The 21538-nt window shown below is 40.9% G+C and overlaps 1 protein-coding gene across 2 annotated transcripts in view; it reads right to left on the reverse strand.

The window, feature by feature from the left end:
* The window catches only part of SPI1 (Spi-1 proto-oncogene), a 38076-nt gene extending 36113 nt beyond the window's left edge, over positions 1-1963 (reverse strand). For both annotated transcript variants that reach the window (XM_020799496.3, XM_020799489.3), the window contains exon 1: positions 576-1963. In XM_020799496.3, the coding sequence (XP_020655155.1) occupies positions 576-620 (45 nt within the window). In that variant the 5' untranslated portion in view covers positions 621-1963. The remainder of the gene's footprint in view (positions 1-575) is intronic.
* Between the last annotated feature and the right edge of the window lie 19575 nt (positions 1964-21538).

Here is a 21538-nt window from a genome sequence, read left to right on the forward strand (position 1 = left end):
TCATCTCTTTTGTTTATTTTCATTGAGACAGGGGAGATGAGAAAACTGGATGAATTTCCTTGTGTTCAAAAGAGAACATATTTTTTTTTAAAAAAGGAAGAATGCCACCAGAATGTGCAATTGAATTGACCCTGAAATCAAAATGCAGTCCCTAAAATAAAAGAAGAGTCTCAGAATACACAGAACACAACTTTATGCTTTTGGCCATCTAATTTGGGTTTCTGCCCCACTTCGCATAATACTTTCTATTATGAATAATTATGTTTTCCTGTAGGTTACAGTATAATCTCAGACTTTCAGAAAACCAGCCCTTTCAACCACAAAACCATTTTAAAAGAAAGGTCTACACGCTTATTATATTCATAAAATAACATGCTGTCTTATCAGTGAGTGGAAGTAGAGATAAATGAGAGGAAATGCTAATTTCCCATTCGCTAAGAAAGGCCACTCGCTCGTTTGATACACAAAATATTATGAATATCAGACATATAACATTCTTCAGGGTTTCATATTTTGTTTAGCATTTTGATGGTCAAGCCACAGATACAAATCTGGAAATAATTCCATATACTTACAGGGGAAATGAGGGGAAATCCTTCCATTTTGCAAGCTTGCAACATTCAGGCACTTGGTGAACTAATTTTCTAAATTTGATTATCCAGCTCTTTGAAAATACATTTTAAAAAGAAAAGAAAAATAAAATAAAATAAATTCAAGCAGAAATTCTCAAAATTCCTTTGCAGAGATTAACCTCAGGCCAAAAACAGTCCTAATTAGTTTTCATACTTTCCCTCAAGGGTTCTAAAGTTGATTTCTTCCCTCAGAAGTATCTACAGTTCCTGATTTTGCCAAATATCTGTAGAACAGAGATAGCCCTTGAGCTGTTGCAGCCCAGTGTGACATCAGAAGAGCAAGCCCAGTTTGCATAAATCTCACTGCAAGAAGTTGTGGCGTTGTTAACAGGAAGTCTGTCACCAGCCTGATCAGCCATTGCCCATTGGCAGGTGCTTGTTAGAAAATCAACAGCAAACACCATTGTTGAGGCTGGGAGAAGAACTAGTAAAGAAGTACGGCTAGATCAACATTCTAGATTGGAAGTGGGTGCTAATCCACTTTCATTGCCTGGAATAATGTAAATATGCATGGTTTCATTTATGACACAGCCCTCTTGTGGGAAGCATTCAGGAACATGCATTCTGTTGTGATGGTGTCTTCATCCTGACCATGCCATGGCAATAACATATTCAAGAGGTACTCTTAACATTTTGCAACAGATTAGAAAGAAGTTCAGTGGCTTTAAGTAATTGATATCATTTGAATTATGTTTTAGTTGAAGGTCTTGGAAAGAAGAGGTATTGAAATCAAAAGCCCCTGCGAAACAATTGAAATATTGTTGAATGGAGATGGCATTTAGGAAGCTTGCAAAAGAGTAATGGAGAACCATGAAAAATCAGATCCTATATATCCTATAAACATATATTGTAATGCTGATTTTAGACTTTGCTTGTTTGCTTGCTTGTTTGTTTGTTTCTATACCACTCACCTAGCTTCAAAGGTTACTCTGGGTAGTTGGCAAAGCTTTCATCCAAAATCTTAGAACAGATAGTAGGAATGACTTTGCAAAACCAGTGTAAATGTGTAGGAAGTTTATACCTCCAGACACCCGTATACTGTACTGTATTTGATAAGATGTTCACTGAGTCTTGTTGAAATTTCACTGTGCCATTCATACTCCCAACAGTTGTCTTCATGGAGTTAATAACAGGTTTCTACATAGACTGCTGTCAGGTTTCTTAGCATCCCTGCAAAGAGAAGAGAGAGCATCTGGTCTCTAAGCTATACGTGAGGGGGCATGCTCTAGTGCCTCCCAGTATGTCAACTCTAGAACAAAGCTTGGATGTCTTTGAGTCTCAAGATCTCTTTCCCTTAATAAACTGTCATTCATTGGTCTTTTGGGTTGCTCCCATTCATTACAGGACTTCTACTGAGAGTTCTGCTTTTTCACAGGATATGGTTCACTGGTTGCTTGGATAAGGAATATATTAGGAGGAGGAGAATATAAATATTTCCACTCATCTTAAAATCTTAAAACTAGTGTTTTGTCCCTTAGTGAACAAGCATGTTTTCCCTTTCCCAAATGCCTTTTTTGTGTATTGTGATTTTTTTGCAATTTGCACAAAATACCATTTTGCATAGAACTCTTATTTCAGCACAGACTAGTGTATTTTTCCATTGAAGATCATATACTGTACAAAGGAAGCCCAATTGGGCAAAAAAAAAAAAATACAAACAATCATCTGGTTGTCCATTTGACAGTTACAGCTTTTCCCCATATTGCACCTTTTACAAAATTGTAAATGTGGGTTGTTTTGTTAGATAAAATACAGGAGCCAGCAGGAGCAGAGATACATAGAGCTTGGGGGGGGGGAACCCTCTTATGTCAAAGGTGACTTTTTATATCATGAAGAGTCATTTGTCAGTCTAGTTTCCTTGTGCAAGAGAGCCATGGGAAAAAAAGATCAGTTCACAGTGGTCTGCAAGGGGTTCAGGGGCATGTGACCTTGGGTCAAGCATATTGTTGCAATCATACACAGAAAGAGTGATACTGGACAGTCTTGTAATAGGCAACAGAAAAAAAAAGAGATCATGTTTACCCAAGCTTTCCATATGAACACAGGAGAAAATAGATTCAAGGAGCAGGAGACACAGAATTTGGAGTCAAGGAAGACTTGGGACCAGAGAAGCACAAGTCTGCATACATATACGTGGAGGGAAATGCTATGCCATGAACGCAGATATGCATACTTCCTTCACTGGCTTCAAGAAAGACTTTGACAAAGGCTTTCTTGGGAAACTGATGGAGTTGCAGCTATACAAAAGTCTTTAAAGATATTCATATAAGTAGCAACTTGTACTGGCAAATTAAGATTGCAGCCAAGAAATCAGAAGGGGACTGAGGGCAGCAATGAAGGAATTAGCAAAGATGTGTCACTGGAGACCATGACCAAGATCATCCAGACTCTTGTATTCCCAATTACTATGTATGAGTGTGAAAGCTGGATATCAGAGAAAGCTGACAGGGGAAAAATGGTTTAATTTGAAATGTAGTGTTGGAAAACATGTTTGTCAATATTCTGGGGTGCCAGAAAGATGAACAGGTGGTTCTCAAATCAAATCAAGCTTGAAATATCTCTGGAGACAACAATGCTGAAACCGAGGCTGTCCTGATTTGGGCACATTGTCGAAAGGGAGGATTCTCTAGAAAAGACAATAATGTTGGGAAAGGTGGAAAGCAACAGGAAAAGAGGAAGACAAAATATGAGATGGACTGGCTCCCTAAAGGAGCCCACAGGATTGAGTTTACAAGCGCAAAGGAGAGCACTTGAAAACAGGAGCTTTTGGAGAGTGCTCATTCATACAGTCAGCATGAGTCAAAGGTGACTTCACAGCACATAATGACGACAGTAGCAGCAACAACTATGACAACAACAACAAAACAATTAACAATTAATTGAAATAATATCAACTGTGGGTCCTGATGGCAATTTTTAGAGAACTGTATTTTTAATTGTATTTTAATTGTTTTATATTTTTATCTTTTTATTGTATTCAAATTGTTGTAAGCCGCCCAGAGACCTTTGGGTAATGTGGGCAGCATATAAGTTAAATAAATAAATAAATAAATAAATAAATAAATAAATAAATAAACAACAGCAACAAATAGTATGAAAAAGTTGCAATAGAACATCTGTATATTTTTAATAGCTTGTGAGCCGTCTTGGGTTCCTTAATTGGGAAAAAGTTGGCAATACAAATGAAAATAACAAACCAACCAACAAACTTTGGCTACCCAGTCTTCTTTCAGGGAAAGCATGTCAGTAAAACAGCAGTTAAAATCAATGTCAGTCAGTGGTGCAGATATGTGTCCTGTGAAAGTGGTTTGCCCTTTGATACTCACTCCTACAGAGTAGCAAACGGAACGGTACCTCACAAATAAACAACCGGTGCTCCCCCTTCCCTCACGAGTGCCAGCCACATCAAATGGAGCTTATTTCCCCTCAAACCCAATATATTGTTTAAGGTGTTTTCTTTTAACTCGCAGCCAAAACCACAGGGAACATTACCTATCTGATTCTCATCTGACCTCGTTTCCTAGCTACCAGATCTCGCCTTTCTCATGCCTTGTCTGTAATATAGCAAAAGTCTTTGTACAGTAAAAACCTTTCACAACTTAAAAGCACGGCATACCATATAAAGTAATTACAATGCAAAGGATTGAACTGTTCCTCAAGGTCACTTTTCACTGAAACAGTTTCAATAGACATTTTACTAATATATATATTAGTAAAATGTATGTGTGTGTGTGTGTATATATACATTTTACTAATATATACATTTTACTAATATATATATTAGTAAAATGTATATATATATATATATATTCTGTCATATTGCTAGTGATATATATATATACTGTATATATTGGTAACATATCTATTGAAACTGTTTCAGTGAAAAGTTTCAGTGAAAAGTGAATATATATTGCTAGTGCCCCTGTATCCATGGTGGTGATATTGGTAATAAGAGGAATGTATGAAATGTACTCAGAAATAAGTTCTCCCTTTCTTTCTCCACCCCTTCCAAACTCCTTTCCTTCCCCTTTCCTTTTCCACTCCTTTTATACTCCTTTCCATGTCCAAATGCATGGTAATCTATGCACCTGGGTATGTGGGGCTCATTAGCCTTGGAAGGCAGCCCATCTAGGATAAGGAAAACTCCAAATTCAAACCTCCACTGCCTTGTGGCTATATCCACTGATGGAAAAGGCTTCAGGAGTTAACCTCGAGGCAAAATCCAGAGCCGGAGTCCCGGAGGCAGTTTGTGACTGTGTACAGTCACGCTCTGACAACTCCTGCGACGTCACTGGAACCAGTTGTTTTGGCTCTTGCCTTTCCATTAGACTACTTCAGTGACATGGAGAGGGGGGATTTTCTGCTTGAGTAACAGCCTATCCTCCATATTATTTTACCCAGGCTTTGTGCTCTGGAGAGGATACTCCAGCTTTGCATACAGCATTGAAATGACACGGGAAGTAGCAGTTACCGGTTATAGATTGGCTACTTCCGGTGATTGGAGAGGTCATTGCACCTCACTAGCTATCTACCACCCACCTTAAGCTGGGCAGCCCCCAGCAAGTAAGGTGCTGCCTCGCCATGGTCTGTTAACCTCACAGGGTGCATGGGGTTTAGGGTGAAAGCCGACAAGTAGATCGATAACTTTGCAATAATCATAAGAAAACTTCTGCCCTAAAGTTGGCCACCTGGAATGTTCAGACAATGACCCCTGGCTTTTCTGACAACCTGCAGGAAATAGGCGACACACACAAGACAGCTGTCATCACCATGGAACTGAGTAGGCTGCAGATGGACATTGTTGCCCTGCAAGAGACGAGATTGCCAGACTCTGGGATCTGTCAAAGAAAAAAAATATCATTCTTCTGGCAGGGAAAACCATTGAATGAGACCAGGGAATATAGTGTAAGATGTGTGGTCAGAAATACTCTGCTGAGACCCATTGTTCCACCTACTGTGGGGAGTGAAAGAATCCTGTCTCTGCAGCTCCACTCATCAGCAGGACTGGTCACCCTCATTAATGCATATACACCAACACTATCGTCCACAACAGAAGTCAAAGACAAATTCTGTGACAATCTGGCAGCTACTATCAAAAAAATTCCTGAGACAGAGCCACTGTTCATTCTTAGATACTTTAAAGCTAGAGTTGGTGCTGATTACAATTCTTGGACCACTTGTCTAGGCCGTTTTGGCATTGGAAAGATGAACGAAAATGGCCAGCGCTTGCTGGAGTTTTGCTGTTATTATGGTCTTTGTGTCAGCAACACATTCTTTAATACGAAGCTTCAACACAGAGTCTCCTAGAGACATCCAAGATCCAAGCATTGGCATCAGCTCAATTTGATCCTCACTAGATGCTCTAGCCTTCCTAGTATTACGATCACACGCAGCTATCAGGGTGCTGATTGCGATACTGATCACTCCCTGGTGTGCATCAGAGTAAAATTGCAAATAAAGAAATTGTATCACACGAAAAAGGAAGGATGACACATATTGACATCAGCAAGACTCGCAACAAGAGAAAAGTAGAGGAATTTGCCCAAGCGCTTGAGAAAACTTTTCCAGGCCTAGCTGGTGCAAATGCACCTGAATGATGAGAGTATTTCAAGAATGCTGTTTATAACACCGCCTTGTCCACATTTGGCAAGAAGCCCAAAAAGACATCAAAATGGTTTGAAGCCCATTCGGAGGAGTTGATGCCAGCCATCGAGGAAAAGAGGATAGCTCCAGTAGCATACGAAGCCTGCTTTAGTGAGTACAACTTGCAGGTTCTTCAGATTGTTCGTAGCAAAGTCCAACAGACTACCAGGAGATGTTCTAACAATCATTGGCTCCAGCTGTGCTCTCAGATACAAAAAGCAGCAGACACAGGTAACATGAAGGGAATGTATGAGGGTATCAAGCAGGCTTTAGGTCCAGTACAGAAGAAATCTGATCCTTTGAAGTCTGCTACAAGCATGATCATACAGGACCGAGCACATCAAATGGAACGCTGGGTGCAGCACTACTCTGAGCTACATCCTAGACAGAATGTAGTAACCAAAGAGGCATTAAATAACACTGAGTGCCTGCCTGTTTTGGAAGAGTTGGACAGCAAATCAACTTTAGCAGAAATAAAAGTGGCCTTGGACTCCCTCGCCTCTGGCAAGGCACCTGGGAAGGATAACATCCCTGTTGAAGTGCTGAAGTGCTGTAAAGAGATAACCACCACTGAGTTGTATGAAATCTTCTGTTTTTGCTGGAGGGAAGGTGGAGTGCCACAGGACAAGAAGGATACAAATATCGTCACATTGTACAAGAACAAAGGAGACAGGGGCGACTGCAATAACTACCATGGCATCTCTCTTCTCAGCGTTGTAGGGAAGCTGCTTGCCTGTGTTGTGCTGAAGAGACTCCAGGTGCTTGCAGACAGAGTCTATCCAGAATCACAGTGCGGATTCCGAGCTAATAGATCCACCACCAACATGGTATTTTCCCTCAGACAGCTGTAGGAGAAATGTAGGGAACAACAACAGTCACTCTTTGTGGCATTCATAGATCTTACAAAGGCCTTTCATTTGGTTAGCAGGGATGGCCTTTTTAAACTACTTCCCAAGCTCGGATGTCCACCATCATCAGGTCCTTTCAAGAGGAAATGAAGGGCATTGTAGTTTTTGATGGCTCAACATCAGATCCCTTTGACATCCAAAGTGGAGTGAAACAGGGCTGTGTCCTCGTGTTGACCCTGTTTGGGATCTTTTTTGCTGTCATGCTGAAGGACGCCTTTGGAACTGTAACAGAAGGTCTCTAGACTAGATCAGATGGAAAGCTCTTTATTCTCTCTAGATTGAGAGTCAAGACCAAAGTCCAGCTGAAATGCATGTGGGACTTCATCTTTGCCAATGATGCAGCTGTTGTTGCCCATTCTGCTGCAGACCTCCAACAACTCATTAATTGTTTTATCAAGGCCTGCCAAGACTTGGACTAACAATCAGCCTGAAGAAAACACAAATTATGGGCCAGGGCATGGACTCACCTCCCTCTATTACCATCTCTACACAAGAACTGGAGGTTGTTTATGACTTTGTGTACCTTGGCTCAACGATTTCTGACACTCTTTCTCTAGATGTCAAGCTGGAGAAACAGATTGGCAAAGCACCTACCATGTTCTCTAGACCTACAAAGAAAGTATGCCTTAATTAGAAGCTGATGGCATATACAGTGGTGCCCCGTTCCGGATTAACCTTCGCTATACGAAAACATCGCTGTGCGGGTAAGGAAAACCTATTGGAACGCATTAAACTTAGTTTAAGGCGTTCCAATAAGTGTGCAAACTTACCCCTCCAGCGATGTTTTCGTGTCCGGCGGCCATTTTGGAGCCGCCGATCAGCTGATCGGCGGCTCCAAAATGGCCGCCGGATGACCCGAAATGGCCCCTATCAGCGTTTTCGCAACCTCCGTAAGCAAGGGGAGGGCGCGAAAACGCTGATAGGGGCCATTTCGGGTCATCCGGCGGCCATTTTGGAGCCGCCGATCAGCTGTTCGGCGGCTCCAAAATGGGCGCCGGACACCCCAATCGTCGCAAAGCGAGTGCGGCGATTGGGGCTGATCCGTATAGCGATCCCCAAAAAGGGATCGCTATACGGATTTTTCGTTAAACGGTGCACTCGTTAAGCGAGGCACCACTGTACCAAGATCCAGGTCTATAGAGCCTGTGTCCTGAATACAGTCCTGTATTACACTGAGTCCTGGACCCTTTGTGCATGGCAGAAGAGGAAGCTGAACACGTTCCATATGCATTGTGTCCGACACATTTTTTGTATTACCGGGCAGGACAAAGTTCCAAATACAAGAGTCCTAGAACGAGCTGGAATTTTTAGCATGTATACGTTACTGAAACAGTGATGTCTACATTTGTTCAGGCACGTCGTGAGAATGGCTGACAGTTGGATTCCGAAAGATCTCCTGTATGGAGAATGAGTGCAGGGAAAGTGCCCCAGAGGGAGACCACAGCTGTGATAGAAGGATATCTGCAAGTGGGATCTTAAGGCCTTAGGAACGGACCTCAACAGATGGGAAACCTTGACATCTGAGCATTCAGCCTGGAGGCAGGCGGTGCATCACGGCCTCTCTCAATTTGAAGAGACTCTTGTTCAGCAAGCTGAGGCAAAGAGGCAGTCCCAAAACCAGCAAAATCAGGGAGCTGGACAGGGGACAGATTGTATTTTTTTTTTCAATGTGGAAGGGATTGTCACTCTCGAATTGGCTGTTCCAAGACCTCTATTCAGAGCACGTTACCATAGTCTCTCGAGACTGAGGGATGCCTACACACTCAGAAATAAGTTATGTTCAGTTCCGTAAGTGATACTCTGACGTAAGTGTTTGTGTCGAAGCAACCAACATGAACCTGACACAACTCCGGGAGGCAGTAGAAGACAGGAGGGCCTGGCGTGCTCTGGTCCATGGGGTCACGAAGAGTCGGACACGACTAAACGACTAAACACACAAGTGTTTGTGTAGAATTGCAACCATACAATGCAATCTTATGCATGTTTAATAGAGGTATGTTCTCTTCGTGCAATGGCTTCACTTTTCCAGCAGTCTAATGCAATTTTAACTGTTGTGGATTCCCAAATTTTATGGAAATAGTCATCTGATGAGTGTGTGCTGGGAATTTTCTTTTACAGATCCATTCCCCTGTCACTGAAATGTAGTATCTGGAGTTCCCTAGGGAAAAGGAAATGACTGTTAAACCAGTGTAAATCTGGAGTACAGATATGCCCTGTCCACTACCCCTAACTTTTACTTACTGTTTTGTTAGTAACAGAATGTGGAGAACAGTGGCTCACTGACCCCACAGGAAACATCTGTGAAACACACGTAATTCTACTGTTTATGGTTTATGCTTGCTTGGTTGCTAGTTAATTTGTTGTGTGTTGATGGCAGTTCATATGCTGAAGTCCTTCATCTGCTACACAAATGTCTTCTTGCAGTATACTGACAGGAAGAAAGACCAGGCTCATACATTTCAGCAAACGTTTGGAATGTGGGATGCTGGCACAAAATGACAAATTTTGATGTCTTTCTGCACCATGAGACAGTGGGATAGGTCATTAATGCTGTCTTTTAATTTTTATTGTAGTGTTGAGGAGGGAATAGGAGTTCTTTTAAAGCAACCAAGCAGTGAATATTGGGAATATACTACCTTATGTGGTACTAGAGGTAGGACATAGAAATCTGAGATCCAAAATTTGCTCTTGTTGTTAAGTCCTGCATGTAGTGCCAACCTGTGTGGCACAAGGGCAAGCTGCACAATTCCAGGGAACCCCCAGAAGAAGAGAATGGTAAACCACTTCTGAGTATTTTCTACCTGGAAAACCCTGAAAAGGGTCAGAATTGATTATGGTTATTATTGCAAATTCCAATCCTTTAAAAATGGAACTAGAAGTAATTTAAAGTATTTCATGACCCAGATTCAGGAAACTCATATTTCATGAATTTGAAAGGGCTTAAAAAAGGACATGAAGCAGTGTCAACACCAGTAAGAAGATGAAAATTACATGTGGGTGTGAATTTCAGAAAAGGTAGCAGCAGAAGGATAGACAGCATTAGCCGATCAATGCTGGAACATAACAAGAAAGGCAACAAGAACAAGATATAAGAAAAGAAACTAAAGCATCCTGCAAGTAAAAAGTGGTTAATGATGTTGCCTCAGATAGTTCCACATTTTTCATGCTGGGTCAAAGCTGCATAAAATATGTTCACTAAGCACATTTGGACCCTTGCTTGCTTATCTATCTATCTATCTATCTATCTATCTATCTATCTATCTATCTATCTATCTATCTATCTATCTATCTATCTATCTATCTATCTATCTATCTATCTATCTATCTATCTATCTATCTATCTATCTATCTATCTATCTATCTATCTATCTATCTATCTATCTATCTATCTATCTATCTATCTATCTATCTATCTATCTGTCTGTCTCTCTGTCTCTCTGTCTCTCTGTCTCTCTATCTCTCTATCTATCTATCTATCTATCTATCTATCTATCTACATTTCTTGTTCCCTAATTCAAGTATATTTAGGTTAAAAATGACAAATTACACAGATTTGGGCTGCATGCATTGTGTTGTTATCTTTTGACAATAAATATTTTTAAGTAGTGACGAGGACATCTTGGCTTTTGAAATATTTTGAATGTCAACTCCCAAAAAGCCCAGATAGTGTGGGATTATTCAGAGTCAGCACTGTTACAGAGTTTTGCATTTCCAGTAAAATTCTATTTTTTTTTCCTAGATAGCAAAAGTACAGAGATCCACAGGGGCTAATAGCTAAAAGTCCCCCGAAATCCACTCCTTTCACATTAACTGTCACTTAAAGTCTCTCGATAACTAACTATGAGACATTTGTGGCAGAAAATAAAAAATAAAAAAAATCTTTACTTACACTTGCTTGAAACTACAGGCTTATGCTTTTTTTATTTACAGCTACTAGCAACTAGACAAACAGATGACCAACAAAAGAGACAGAACACTCTGCAGAGAGGTGGGACTCTCTTTGAATTCAAAAGCTAGAAGGAAAGATTGGTTAATCATGGATAGATAGACCATCACCCCAGCCCACAAAAGTCCCTTTTAGTCACTCAAACTGCAGACAGCATGCAAGATTATAAATAAAACTCCAACAAGTGATGCAGGCAGTTGGGGTAGCCTCCTCAAGCCTATTTTGTGTATTATGAAAGGGCAGCAGTTTAATTTATGATTCTATTTTTACTATCTGGAGATGGAGAAAAGAACTAGTTGGATTTTCTGTCTCAGAGATCACAAAATAACTTGATTAGCATCAAGTACTATGTACCATGACTTCTGACGAGAGAAGAGGTGCCATTTGTTGTTGCTCTTTAGGCAGCAAAACAATGTTGGGCCAACCCTGATTGTGGTCTATCTGGAAAACTCAAGGTTCCGTGTTGATTCTCTGCCCTGCCACGAAAGCTAGAACTACCTCAGAGGCCTATTCTGAAGTAGCCAGGAGAATTCATGGACGCAGTCTTATTGCCCCTCCCAGTCTCCCATGGGTGAGAACAGACTGAGTTAGGCCATTCAGCTTCTGTGAAATCTGAAAAGAAAAAGAAAAGGGAAGTTGCAGTATCTTTAGCGTGCTGGACTGGATACTTTTGTGGCCATACGCAGAATGAGTTAAATCCTTGTTGGGGTAAAAGTGAATCAGAATTTGCACAGCATATTCTGGAATTTCCCTAAATGACATGTTTGGTCACTGAAAAAAGGGAAATAGTTTGTTTCAGAACGGGAGATGGTAGGAGACAAAGAAGAGTAGCAGTAAAACAAAACCAAGACTGTGTATTTATAATCCTTTGTTTCTACAAGTGAAGAATTGCTGATAATTTTAGGTAGTTGATGAAGAGCTGGTGTTTTGCTTAGTTTTGTTGTAGTCTTCAAAAAGTAACAAGAAAGGAGTTTTTCCCAAGTCAAATGCTTTGTCAATGCATAACTTCTACATTCAGTTCTGGATCCAAAGAAGGATTTTGACAGACTTGGTTGCCAGGGGAAAACGTCTTTTTAAAAGGAAAAGATTTTCCAAAGTAGTTTGTAACAGGCTGATTTTGTGAGTCTGCCATTCAAAGTGAAAAGTTCCAAAGTTACGCTTGGTCTGTCTAAAAAAAAGAAAAAAAGAGCCAAAGAAGCTCTTTAAATTCCATGATCGAAAGTAAATTTTATGGGATAAATATATTTCTTATCTCCAGACCCTGGAGTAGTACTTGGCCTTGATAATAGACTGGATGAAGGTCAACAGGCTGAAGCTGAATTCTGATAAGACAGAGATATTGTTGTTGGGAGAGGCACCTGACCGGTTAGGCGGCCTCTTGCCTGGTCTGCACGGAGTTACATTCCCCTAAAGGAGAAGATCTGCAACTTGGTTGTGCTTCTGAACCCAACTCTTTGTGGAGAAGCAAATTTGTGCCGTGGCCAGGTCTGCCTTTTTCCAACTTCAGCAGATTGCACGGTTGCAGCTCTATCTGGACAGGAAATTCCTGATTACATTGGCTCATGCATTGGTAATCTCAAGGATCAATTCCTGCAATGCTCTCTATGTGGGGCTCCCTTTGAAGGTGATACAGAAGCTACAGCAGGTTCAAACTGCAGTGGCCAGGTTGGATTGGGGGCTTTGCAATATGACCACGTCTCCCTAATTGTGGCACATCTGCATTGTCTTCCTGTTCCTGTGCTAAATTCAAAGTGTTAATACTAACTTATAAGGTCCTTAATGATTTGGGACCTTGTTACCTTATTATCTCATTAAGATCTTCTACTTGTACCTCTCATTCTTTCCAGGCTTCACCGCTGTGAGTGGCCACCCCAAAGGAGGCCCAGAAAATGACCACTGGGAACTGGAGCTTCTTGGTGGCAGCCACAATGTTTTGGAACATGTTGCCTGTGGATATATGCTCGGCTCCCTTACTTCTGACCTTTAGAAAGCTTGTTAAAACTGAGCTTTTAAAAGAGGCCTTTAAGAACATCCTCCCGCTGTGATAGATATGTTGGCAACATGCTTCCCTTATGTAGCTGCATTGTAGGCATATGGTTTGAAGTCAGAGGCCACAGAGCCAGGCATTCCAACAGTGGTACCATCACCATGAACATAATGGACTGCCCTGGGTTACCCAGTTTATGTATTTGTAGTAATAGACAGGAGGAATCTGGTTGAAGTTCTTGTGGTACATCCACTGTTTGCATAGGAGGAAAGGCTCCTAAACATATCTGTTTCTATATTAGGAAGAAAAATCTCTCTTCCTCCCCATTATTTGCCTAGTGTAGACTGCTCAGTAGAATTCTGGTCAGGGAATCGTTTTCAGAACTATATATAGGTGAAACCTGCTCTTGTGGTTATTTCTTTTTTTAGTGTCCTCAAAGCTCTTGAGTCAGATTTGGATCAGGATTGGCAGCACAGATCAGAATTTCAGACAGTGGCTTAGGCCACAAGAGGGGCTTCTGTTGATATCTGGCATGCCAGTTTCTAAAAGCTATCACCATTTGCTCACTCACTTTTCGTTGTAGAATGTGTGTCCTTCAAGCTGTTTACACTGCCTAACAAGGAAGGCACCCGTTGGCATGCTGGAGTTGGCTTTGATTTGAGACCTGGGGGAAGGGGGAGTGCTCCTGTACCTTTAAATCCTTAGTCTTCCAAGTCTAAGAAAGGACAAAACCAAATGGCTTCAAGGAACCCTATTGAACACATTGGCTAAGCTGGAAGCAGTTCTCTCATGCCCTCTTCCTTCTTTGACAGTTTTGAGGAGTGGGGAGAGCCTCTTTGCAAACTGGACTGGATGGCCACATTTGGCCTATAGGATTCCCCATCTGTGCTGCACACTATGTGTGTAGCTATCCCCCAACTGTATACATCTGAATTCCCTTACCCAGTGCTTTGGGGACATCCTGGCCTTCTTTGCCAGCTTCAGGATTTCTTTGTCAGTTTTCTCTACTCAGTTAATTTGTCAAAACAGTATTCTGGATCTACTTGGATGCATTTCATCCTATGTATTCAGCATAAAGCTCTGTTCTGTATTAAGAACATTGGCCAACAGTTATGCTGCTGGGAACATAAAATTACTGTAACTTCACTGTTCTTACTGTATATGAAGTGGCTGCTTTGTTGATGTTTTGCATAACTGTGTCCTGTGAGTTCCTGGATGAAGCAAGAAGAGGGAGTCCTCCTTTACCAATGCAGCAACATGAATGTGAAATTAAGGACTATATACATTGTGATGGAAAACATGATATTCTATTATTGCTCCCAGTTTTATGTGTTAGTGCTAAATTCAATGTATGAGTGCAACTGCCTGGAAACAAGGAGATCATTTCAAACACCCACTTGGCTTCAACTCAGTAGAAGGAAATCCAGATTGAAGATTGAGGGGCAGAAGGGCCATTTGACCTGGCCTTCACATTCACAGAGGGTCTCAAATTTAGACTTTTGTCATTATTTCCAAATGAAGTTATGCATATAGTCACAGAGACTGTGTCAGCGTATTAAGGGTAAATATCTAATATACACCACAGTCTTTGTAACCCTATTTTTGCATGTCTTCAAGTTTTTAATAGACTGTGAGACTCAAAAAACCGATGTTGCCTGGGCCTCTCTTGACCTCTGTGGGGCCCTACGTTCAAGGCAACATTTGCCTGGTTAGCTTAAAATCAAACTAGACAAGACGGTGACAGATACAATTGTCTGAACACAGAGAGCAGATCTTGGAGTGGGTGTTTTTTTCTGAGCTAAAGGTAAGAAGAAAACTGACAAGAGGCGATGAGCAGGGAAAGGTTGTTTTATTCCTGTATGTGCCACTCAACTGCCTGGATTCTCTCTTGCCAACTACACACACTTAGCAAAACTCTTTTCTCATCTTGGAGCTTAGATGGGGGGGAGAGTGGGAGGAACTCAGTTGGGATGGGATTGGTGATGGTGGTAAGAATGTAGGGATGTGAATGAGATGAGTAATCTCAGTGGGAGTAGGGGCTATTTTTCAGATTCTCCAGCAGACTGAGGGCCACCTTCCCAAGGGGATAGGGATAAAAGGGAGGGGCATGGCCAAAGGAATGGTTGCAATGGCTTATTGTTAACTGAAAAATTAGTTTAGCTTTTTAAAAAAGGCACTATCTAGGGACCAAATTATTTTTAAAAATATTTTATTGGTGTGTCCCCAAAATGTAGCAAAATTTTTTCCCATGCCCCTAAAAGGCAAAAGGGGACTTTTTCAGCAGTTTGGGGGGGATGAGGAAAGTTGGGGTTCCCATGGGTTAGGTCAGGAGTCTTTACTGTAAGACACTTTATTTTTTTTAAAAAAAACATTTTATTAGTTTTTCACTCTATCTACATTTGATTTGTGCACAAAGACACTTTGTTTATTATTTATTCTATTTATTTAAAATATTTCTGTCCTGCCTTTCTCCTTAAAAATAACCCAGGAAGACTTACATTATTAAAAAGACCACATTTAAAAGCTAAAACAGTAAGTATACAAATGCATAAAAGTTTAAGAGAGAATTAAACAAGTGTTATAGTAAAAATGGTAAGTAAAATCAATACTAAAGCACATTTAAAACAACAGTTTTAACTGAACAAAGTTGCCCATTTGTAAAACTCTCTCAGATCACCAGTCACATCAGAAAAGCCTGCTTAAAGAGAAAGGTCTTGACCTGCTTGCAGAAGGACAACAAAGATGGGGCCAGCCTAGCTTCCCATGGGAGAGAGTTCCAGAGTCTGGGAGCAGCAACAGAGAAGGCCCTCTCCCGTGTCCCCACCAAGTGCACCTGTGAGGACCAAGAGAAAGGCCTCTCCTGATGATCTTAATACCTGAGCAAGCTCATAAAGAAAGATGCGGTCTTTTAGAAACTTTTTGCTTTAAAAGAAAGATCCACAGGATTTATACAAAATTGAGATTGGTCTACTTATGCAAACAGATCAGCTATTATCATACCTTCCTTGCCTTTTACTATGGAAGACAGAATTTCAGAAGGTTCACAATCTGCTTTCAGATATCATGCAGAATCATGCTTTGACTGTATGCCCACTTCCCACTCATAGGTCATGAGGTGTCAGAAACCAGGATACCACATGGTTTGAAGCACATTTGCTTTAACTTTGCTGTTATGTTCAAGTTCATGAAGTCTGACAAAGAATAATTAAGATACTAGTTTTTTCTAAAGAGGCTGTTGGATCATGAACATACAAATGTGTAAAAAGCTGGATGCTGTGCAGATGAAAGATGAAAGCAAGCAAGCAAGCAACTGCAAGCTATGGTTTACCTCTTGTATGTCTGGAACAACAAACCAAGGTTTGAGCTCTTAAGTAAGGTTAGCGCTAAGTTTAGTTTGGCATGATGGCATGAATGAGATATGCATATCTGCTCATTAAGTGTATATTAGTGCCCTAGAATCTAAACACCGCTTCTTAGGAAAAAACAAAACAAAAAATAAAACCCGGTTTAAACCTCTGCTTGGCTGGACAAAACTGAAATTCAGGTTCTGTCTTGGCCAAGTGAAAATGTCTGGAGGTACATTCCAGATGCTTCCAACAGTCTATTGAAGTCTATTGTCCATCATCAGTGGGAGGAAACCTCCAAGTATTGTCTATGTTTAGACAACAGCTTTTAGACCCTGCCCCCAGATAGCACACTATTGGACATATTTCCTGGGAGATTCTGAGAACTGTAGTTCAAAAACTAGTCTTTTGTCAGCTCTGGTGGTGAAATAACACAAAAAACAAAGTGGTGGCGTTAAGTGCTGATTTGCGTAACAAGACAGCATGACCCACAGAAGTATGATGTGTGATGGGAGGACACCAAAATCACCATGAATCACATTGACTAGGGCTACATGTAGACTTCCTGAGCTGATTTGGATGCCAATTAAGAGCTTCCGTATAAATCTCAATTTGGTCCGGAGAGATATGAGCCCCATCCAGTTTATCTGAGCCTAGGATCCAAGTCCATTTATATATCTCCCATTTACTTGCACCGGAAAACCAAAATCAGTTGTAACTTTTTTCTTGATGCCGGGATGTGCTTGATATTTAGAGGCATAATAGAAATTTGAAGACATGACACAGAGAGGAGGAAATCTGACAAATTTCAGACAGTTAACTTCAAGAGTTTACATACTAGTCACATTTAAATTCTGTTCCAATTGGAGAGAGAAAGAGACAGAGACCAACACAATTTGTGGTCTATGTGATGAGATTTGTGCTCCACACTTAAACTGTTTTGTCTATTTGCTTTTCCTCATCTCAGAACCAAATCTGGCTGTTCTGCTTTGATGGGAGCCTCCTATAGATCAGCCTGAATCAGGCTGACCCTGACCAAATGGATCTTTTTGACCTCTCCCACATAATTTCTGTCCATTATGTACATAGAGGGTGAAACAAGCATAGGGTTAGACAACAGTATGGGTTTGACTTGGATAAATGCACCAAATTAGTGAATCTAATTTCTCTGTCCCACTGCCCCCCCAGCTCTTCTCCTGAAGCTCTATAAGCTGTTGTGTCCAGCTGAATGTGGATTTTTTAATCACGCTGACAGAAGGAGGAATCATGGTTTATAAAAAGCAGCCTGCATTGCTGAGCTGGTGAAGAGAAAAGAGGAAGTTCAAAACACAACAAACCCCACTATTGCTTTTAAATAGCCCTGATTTTGAGTTAGTTTTCTTTGGTCTGTGAAGGACAAAGATAACCCTTCAAAACTAGTTGTCTCAAAACACATTGCCCTTTCCATTCCTATTGTGATTCCTGCTCTATCTTTGACAGCTATGGAGTACTGTCCACTACTATGGGTCAGCATGCTTTTTTGTTGGCGGTGGTATTAAATCAGTGCTTTCCAACCTTGGGTCCCCAGATGTTTTTGGACTACAGTTTCCAGAAATTCTGGCCAGCACAGCTAGCGGTGAAGGCTTCTGAGAGTTTTAGTTCAAGAACATTTAGGATCCCAAACTTAGAAACTGTTGCATAATATAATTTTAAGCAAACAGATACAAGCATTGTCAAGTGCTTCCCACAATCCTTTTCACTATCACAGGAGATTGTAGGACACACTTCAACTTATGTATGGAAAGGGAAATCAGACTGCATCTGCCTTGGCAGCTCTCAACCTGGCAGCCTTACTCCTGTGTTCTATTTCTTCTTCCACAACCTGGAAATGTTGCTTTTTTGAGACTACATCTTCCATAGTTCCCCAGCAAACACAACCAGTGGCCAGGCTGGTGAGATGATTCTGAGAAATGTAGACTAAAAGGCTGAACTTCCAGGCTGCTTTCCCCCTTTGCCACACTTCACTATTTTTTCAGGCAAAAATAAAAGATAAAAATAAAAAAGACAAAAATGTTGTGGCACCTTAAAGACTAACTGATCTATTTTAATGTGAGCTTTTGTGGACAAGTCCACTTCCTCAGACACTACACTAATTTTGTCTTCGTTAACAAAGCTGGAGGAATGGCTATTTAGAAAAGAGTGCTTTAGTGAATGAGATGAAGAGAAAGTGGAAGATGTGAGGTGTATGGGCAGGAAGGTGAAGGTTTCCGTTTTATATTCTCAGTTTTCTGATGAGCCAAGACGCCCAGGATAGAAATCAAAACACAAGCGGGCATTCAACCATACTAGATGCACAGCAACATGCTTCAAAAACACAGTGGAAACGTCAAAGATAGAACTTCAAAATATTCAAAGCATTTATTTGTATACAACGCTATGTTTCTTAACGTGGAGGCTGTAATCTGAAACAAATTGCATCAGACTCTCTTCTTTAATGAATATGTGCATAGGTGATATGGTGTGTGAGTGTTTAAATTGCCATTAATTGCCTATGATCTCTTTTCATATTTGGGCTGCCAACTTGTACAAATAAACAAATCTTTCAAGAATACAACAACAGTAGCAAATTACAGCAGCCAGTTAGTGTGTGACAAAACCGTCATATAACCCTAATGACAGCATATTGCTTGCCAACTTATCTTGGCCTTCTTTTCTCCCCTTTCTCACTTATTCTGCGTCAAATGTTACATTGCAAGGTCCTTGCAGCAGGAATCTGTCCTTTGGTAGCCTGAATGCCTTCGACATGGACTGTCCACTGTCTTCTCTTATTGGGGTGTGTGGAGGTGTTAGAAAACCAAAAAGAGCCAATCATTACCTGCATGCATTCATATGATACAACAACAATAGCAACGACATGCTGTCAAGTCAATATTTACAGCAACCCTTTCCAGGGTTTTCTATGTAGAGAGTACTCAGACATGGATCACCATTCCCTTTTTCTGGGAGTGCCCTGAGATTATGCAGCTTGCCCAGGCTTTTGTGGGGTAAAGACTGAGGAAATTATATCCAGCCAGATATTCATCTGATACCAGTGAGTAATGCTCCTGTTTGACATTTTGCTGGAAGGCTTTGCTAGTCTTCCTTATTGCCTTAAATGAGAATGTATATCTAAATGGCTTAATGAGACACATCATCACTGTACATGTACTTGGTACGTGAGCATAGAGATGAGCCTCTGCACCCTCTGAGTTGCAGCTTCAGAGTTATTTGGGATCTTTGGTGCATTTGTGTGAGAACGATGGTGTTGATTCATCATTCCCATCTCGACTCTCACAAGGCAATCATGCAGCTCTCCTCATTTCAAAACCATCAACCCCGCCAGCTAGACTCCATCGGTCTTGAGAAAACAGGAAGCACCACCACCACAGGAAGCAGTGGGCCCTTACACCCTCCCAGTGAACTGAGCTGCAGAACCGGTTGCAAAATGTTAACAGAACACCCAGCCAGCTCTGGAGAGAAAGCAATGAGAAATCTGCTGACCCAACAGCCACCGAGCAATTCCAGGCATCTTCTCAGACCCAGACTGATGTACATTGTCTAATTCGTGTCATTTGAATATGTTTAATGACTGATAAACTCAACAGCTCAAGCAGATTATATAATCATATGTAAATGCCCAGTACATGAAATGTGGATTCTGAAATCTTTCTTTAATTATATTAAATTATATTATACATTTTGGCTTATTTAGCATGGGATTTCAGAATGAATATGTTCACCCTGTGTCTGGCTCCTTTATCCTATAGATTGGTCGTCACCAACCTGGCATCATCCAAATTTTGTTGACCACAACTCCCATCATTATCAATCCATTATGGGTGGGTATGATGGGAGTTGTAGTAAAACACATATGGATTGTAGGTGATCATGGAACAAAAGGAAGGCAATTAGCCTTGGAGAAAGATGTCCAAGTTAGCGGAGCCTGAGGCAATGCCTCTTTTTATTAACTTAGCACAATTACATAGAATGTTGTGAGAATTCCGATAGGATACTAGTTACCTAATCGCCACTAGGATTGGCCGGAGAAACCCTTTTATCTAATGCCCTAACTCTAAGCAGAAAGGCAGAATGAGGAGTCACTCCACACCAGATGGGAGCCGCTGCTCCTGCCAGGAGTGTTTGCACATCACTGAAACAGCTAACAGCCTTGGGAAGGATTTTCCCACAATGGATGGCATCAGGTTGGCGAAAGCTATGGAAGATGAAGATGACTGCTTCAGAAAAGTATTTATTTGTCTCCTTTCTTGCACAACGATGAACAGCACAATTTGCCTAGGAGTGTTCCTGCACAAAACCACTCAAATGTTAGGGAGCTGTATGATGGGTTCCCTTCCCAACTCCTGTTAGCACCAATGTACTTTTCACTGTAGCACTTTGTAAATTTGCAGCCAACACTAATAAGGTAATTTAGTAGTAAATAATGGTGCCTCCAATTCTTTTCTTTTTTCCATTTTGTCCAAGGTATTAAGATTCACATAGAGCCCAAAGAGAGAAAAGATGATGAGAAGATTTTAAAAATTACATACTAATAAAAATATTGGCAAAATATAAATATGCAACTCAGAAAGCTGGTGCCTATTTCCCAATCTTTGCATGGATTGGAATTTGGGTGCCTAAGAAATACCAGAGTAAACCAAACACCACAGGCAAAATCTTGTTGAGATGAGGGGGCAGGAGAGACTTTCATAGTCAAGAAAATTGCTGGCAGATCACTGCTGGTGGTTCCAGTGATCTGCCTGTGATTTTTGTTTAACTATTAAGGACTCCAGCCACCCACGTCCTGAGGCTCTCAAAGGCTTTCCCAGGACAAAAGGCAGCCCTATGGAGCCTCGTATCCTGAAAGGAGAGGGATAGAAAGCTTTCAGTTTGTTGAACTAATCATTTGTTTACATTAATTATTTCAATTTGTTTCGATTAATGTTAAGCCGATATAACTATGCCAACAAGATTTTGCGCAATATGAATTTTTGCAAAATATCTCTGACTTGGAACTTAGATGCTTCAAGGGACAACATTTCTCTCATCAACCCACAACTCAG

Source organism: Pogona vitticeps, chromosome 1, assembly GCF_051106095.1.
Source record: "Pogona vitticeps strain Pit_001003342236 chromosome 1, PviZW2.1, whole genome shotgun sequence".
Taxonomy (NCBI): domain Eukaryota; kingdom Metazoa; phylum Chordata; class Lepidosauria; order Squamata; family Agamidae; genus Pogona; species Pogona vitticeps.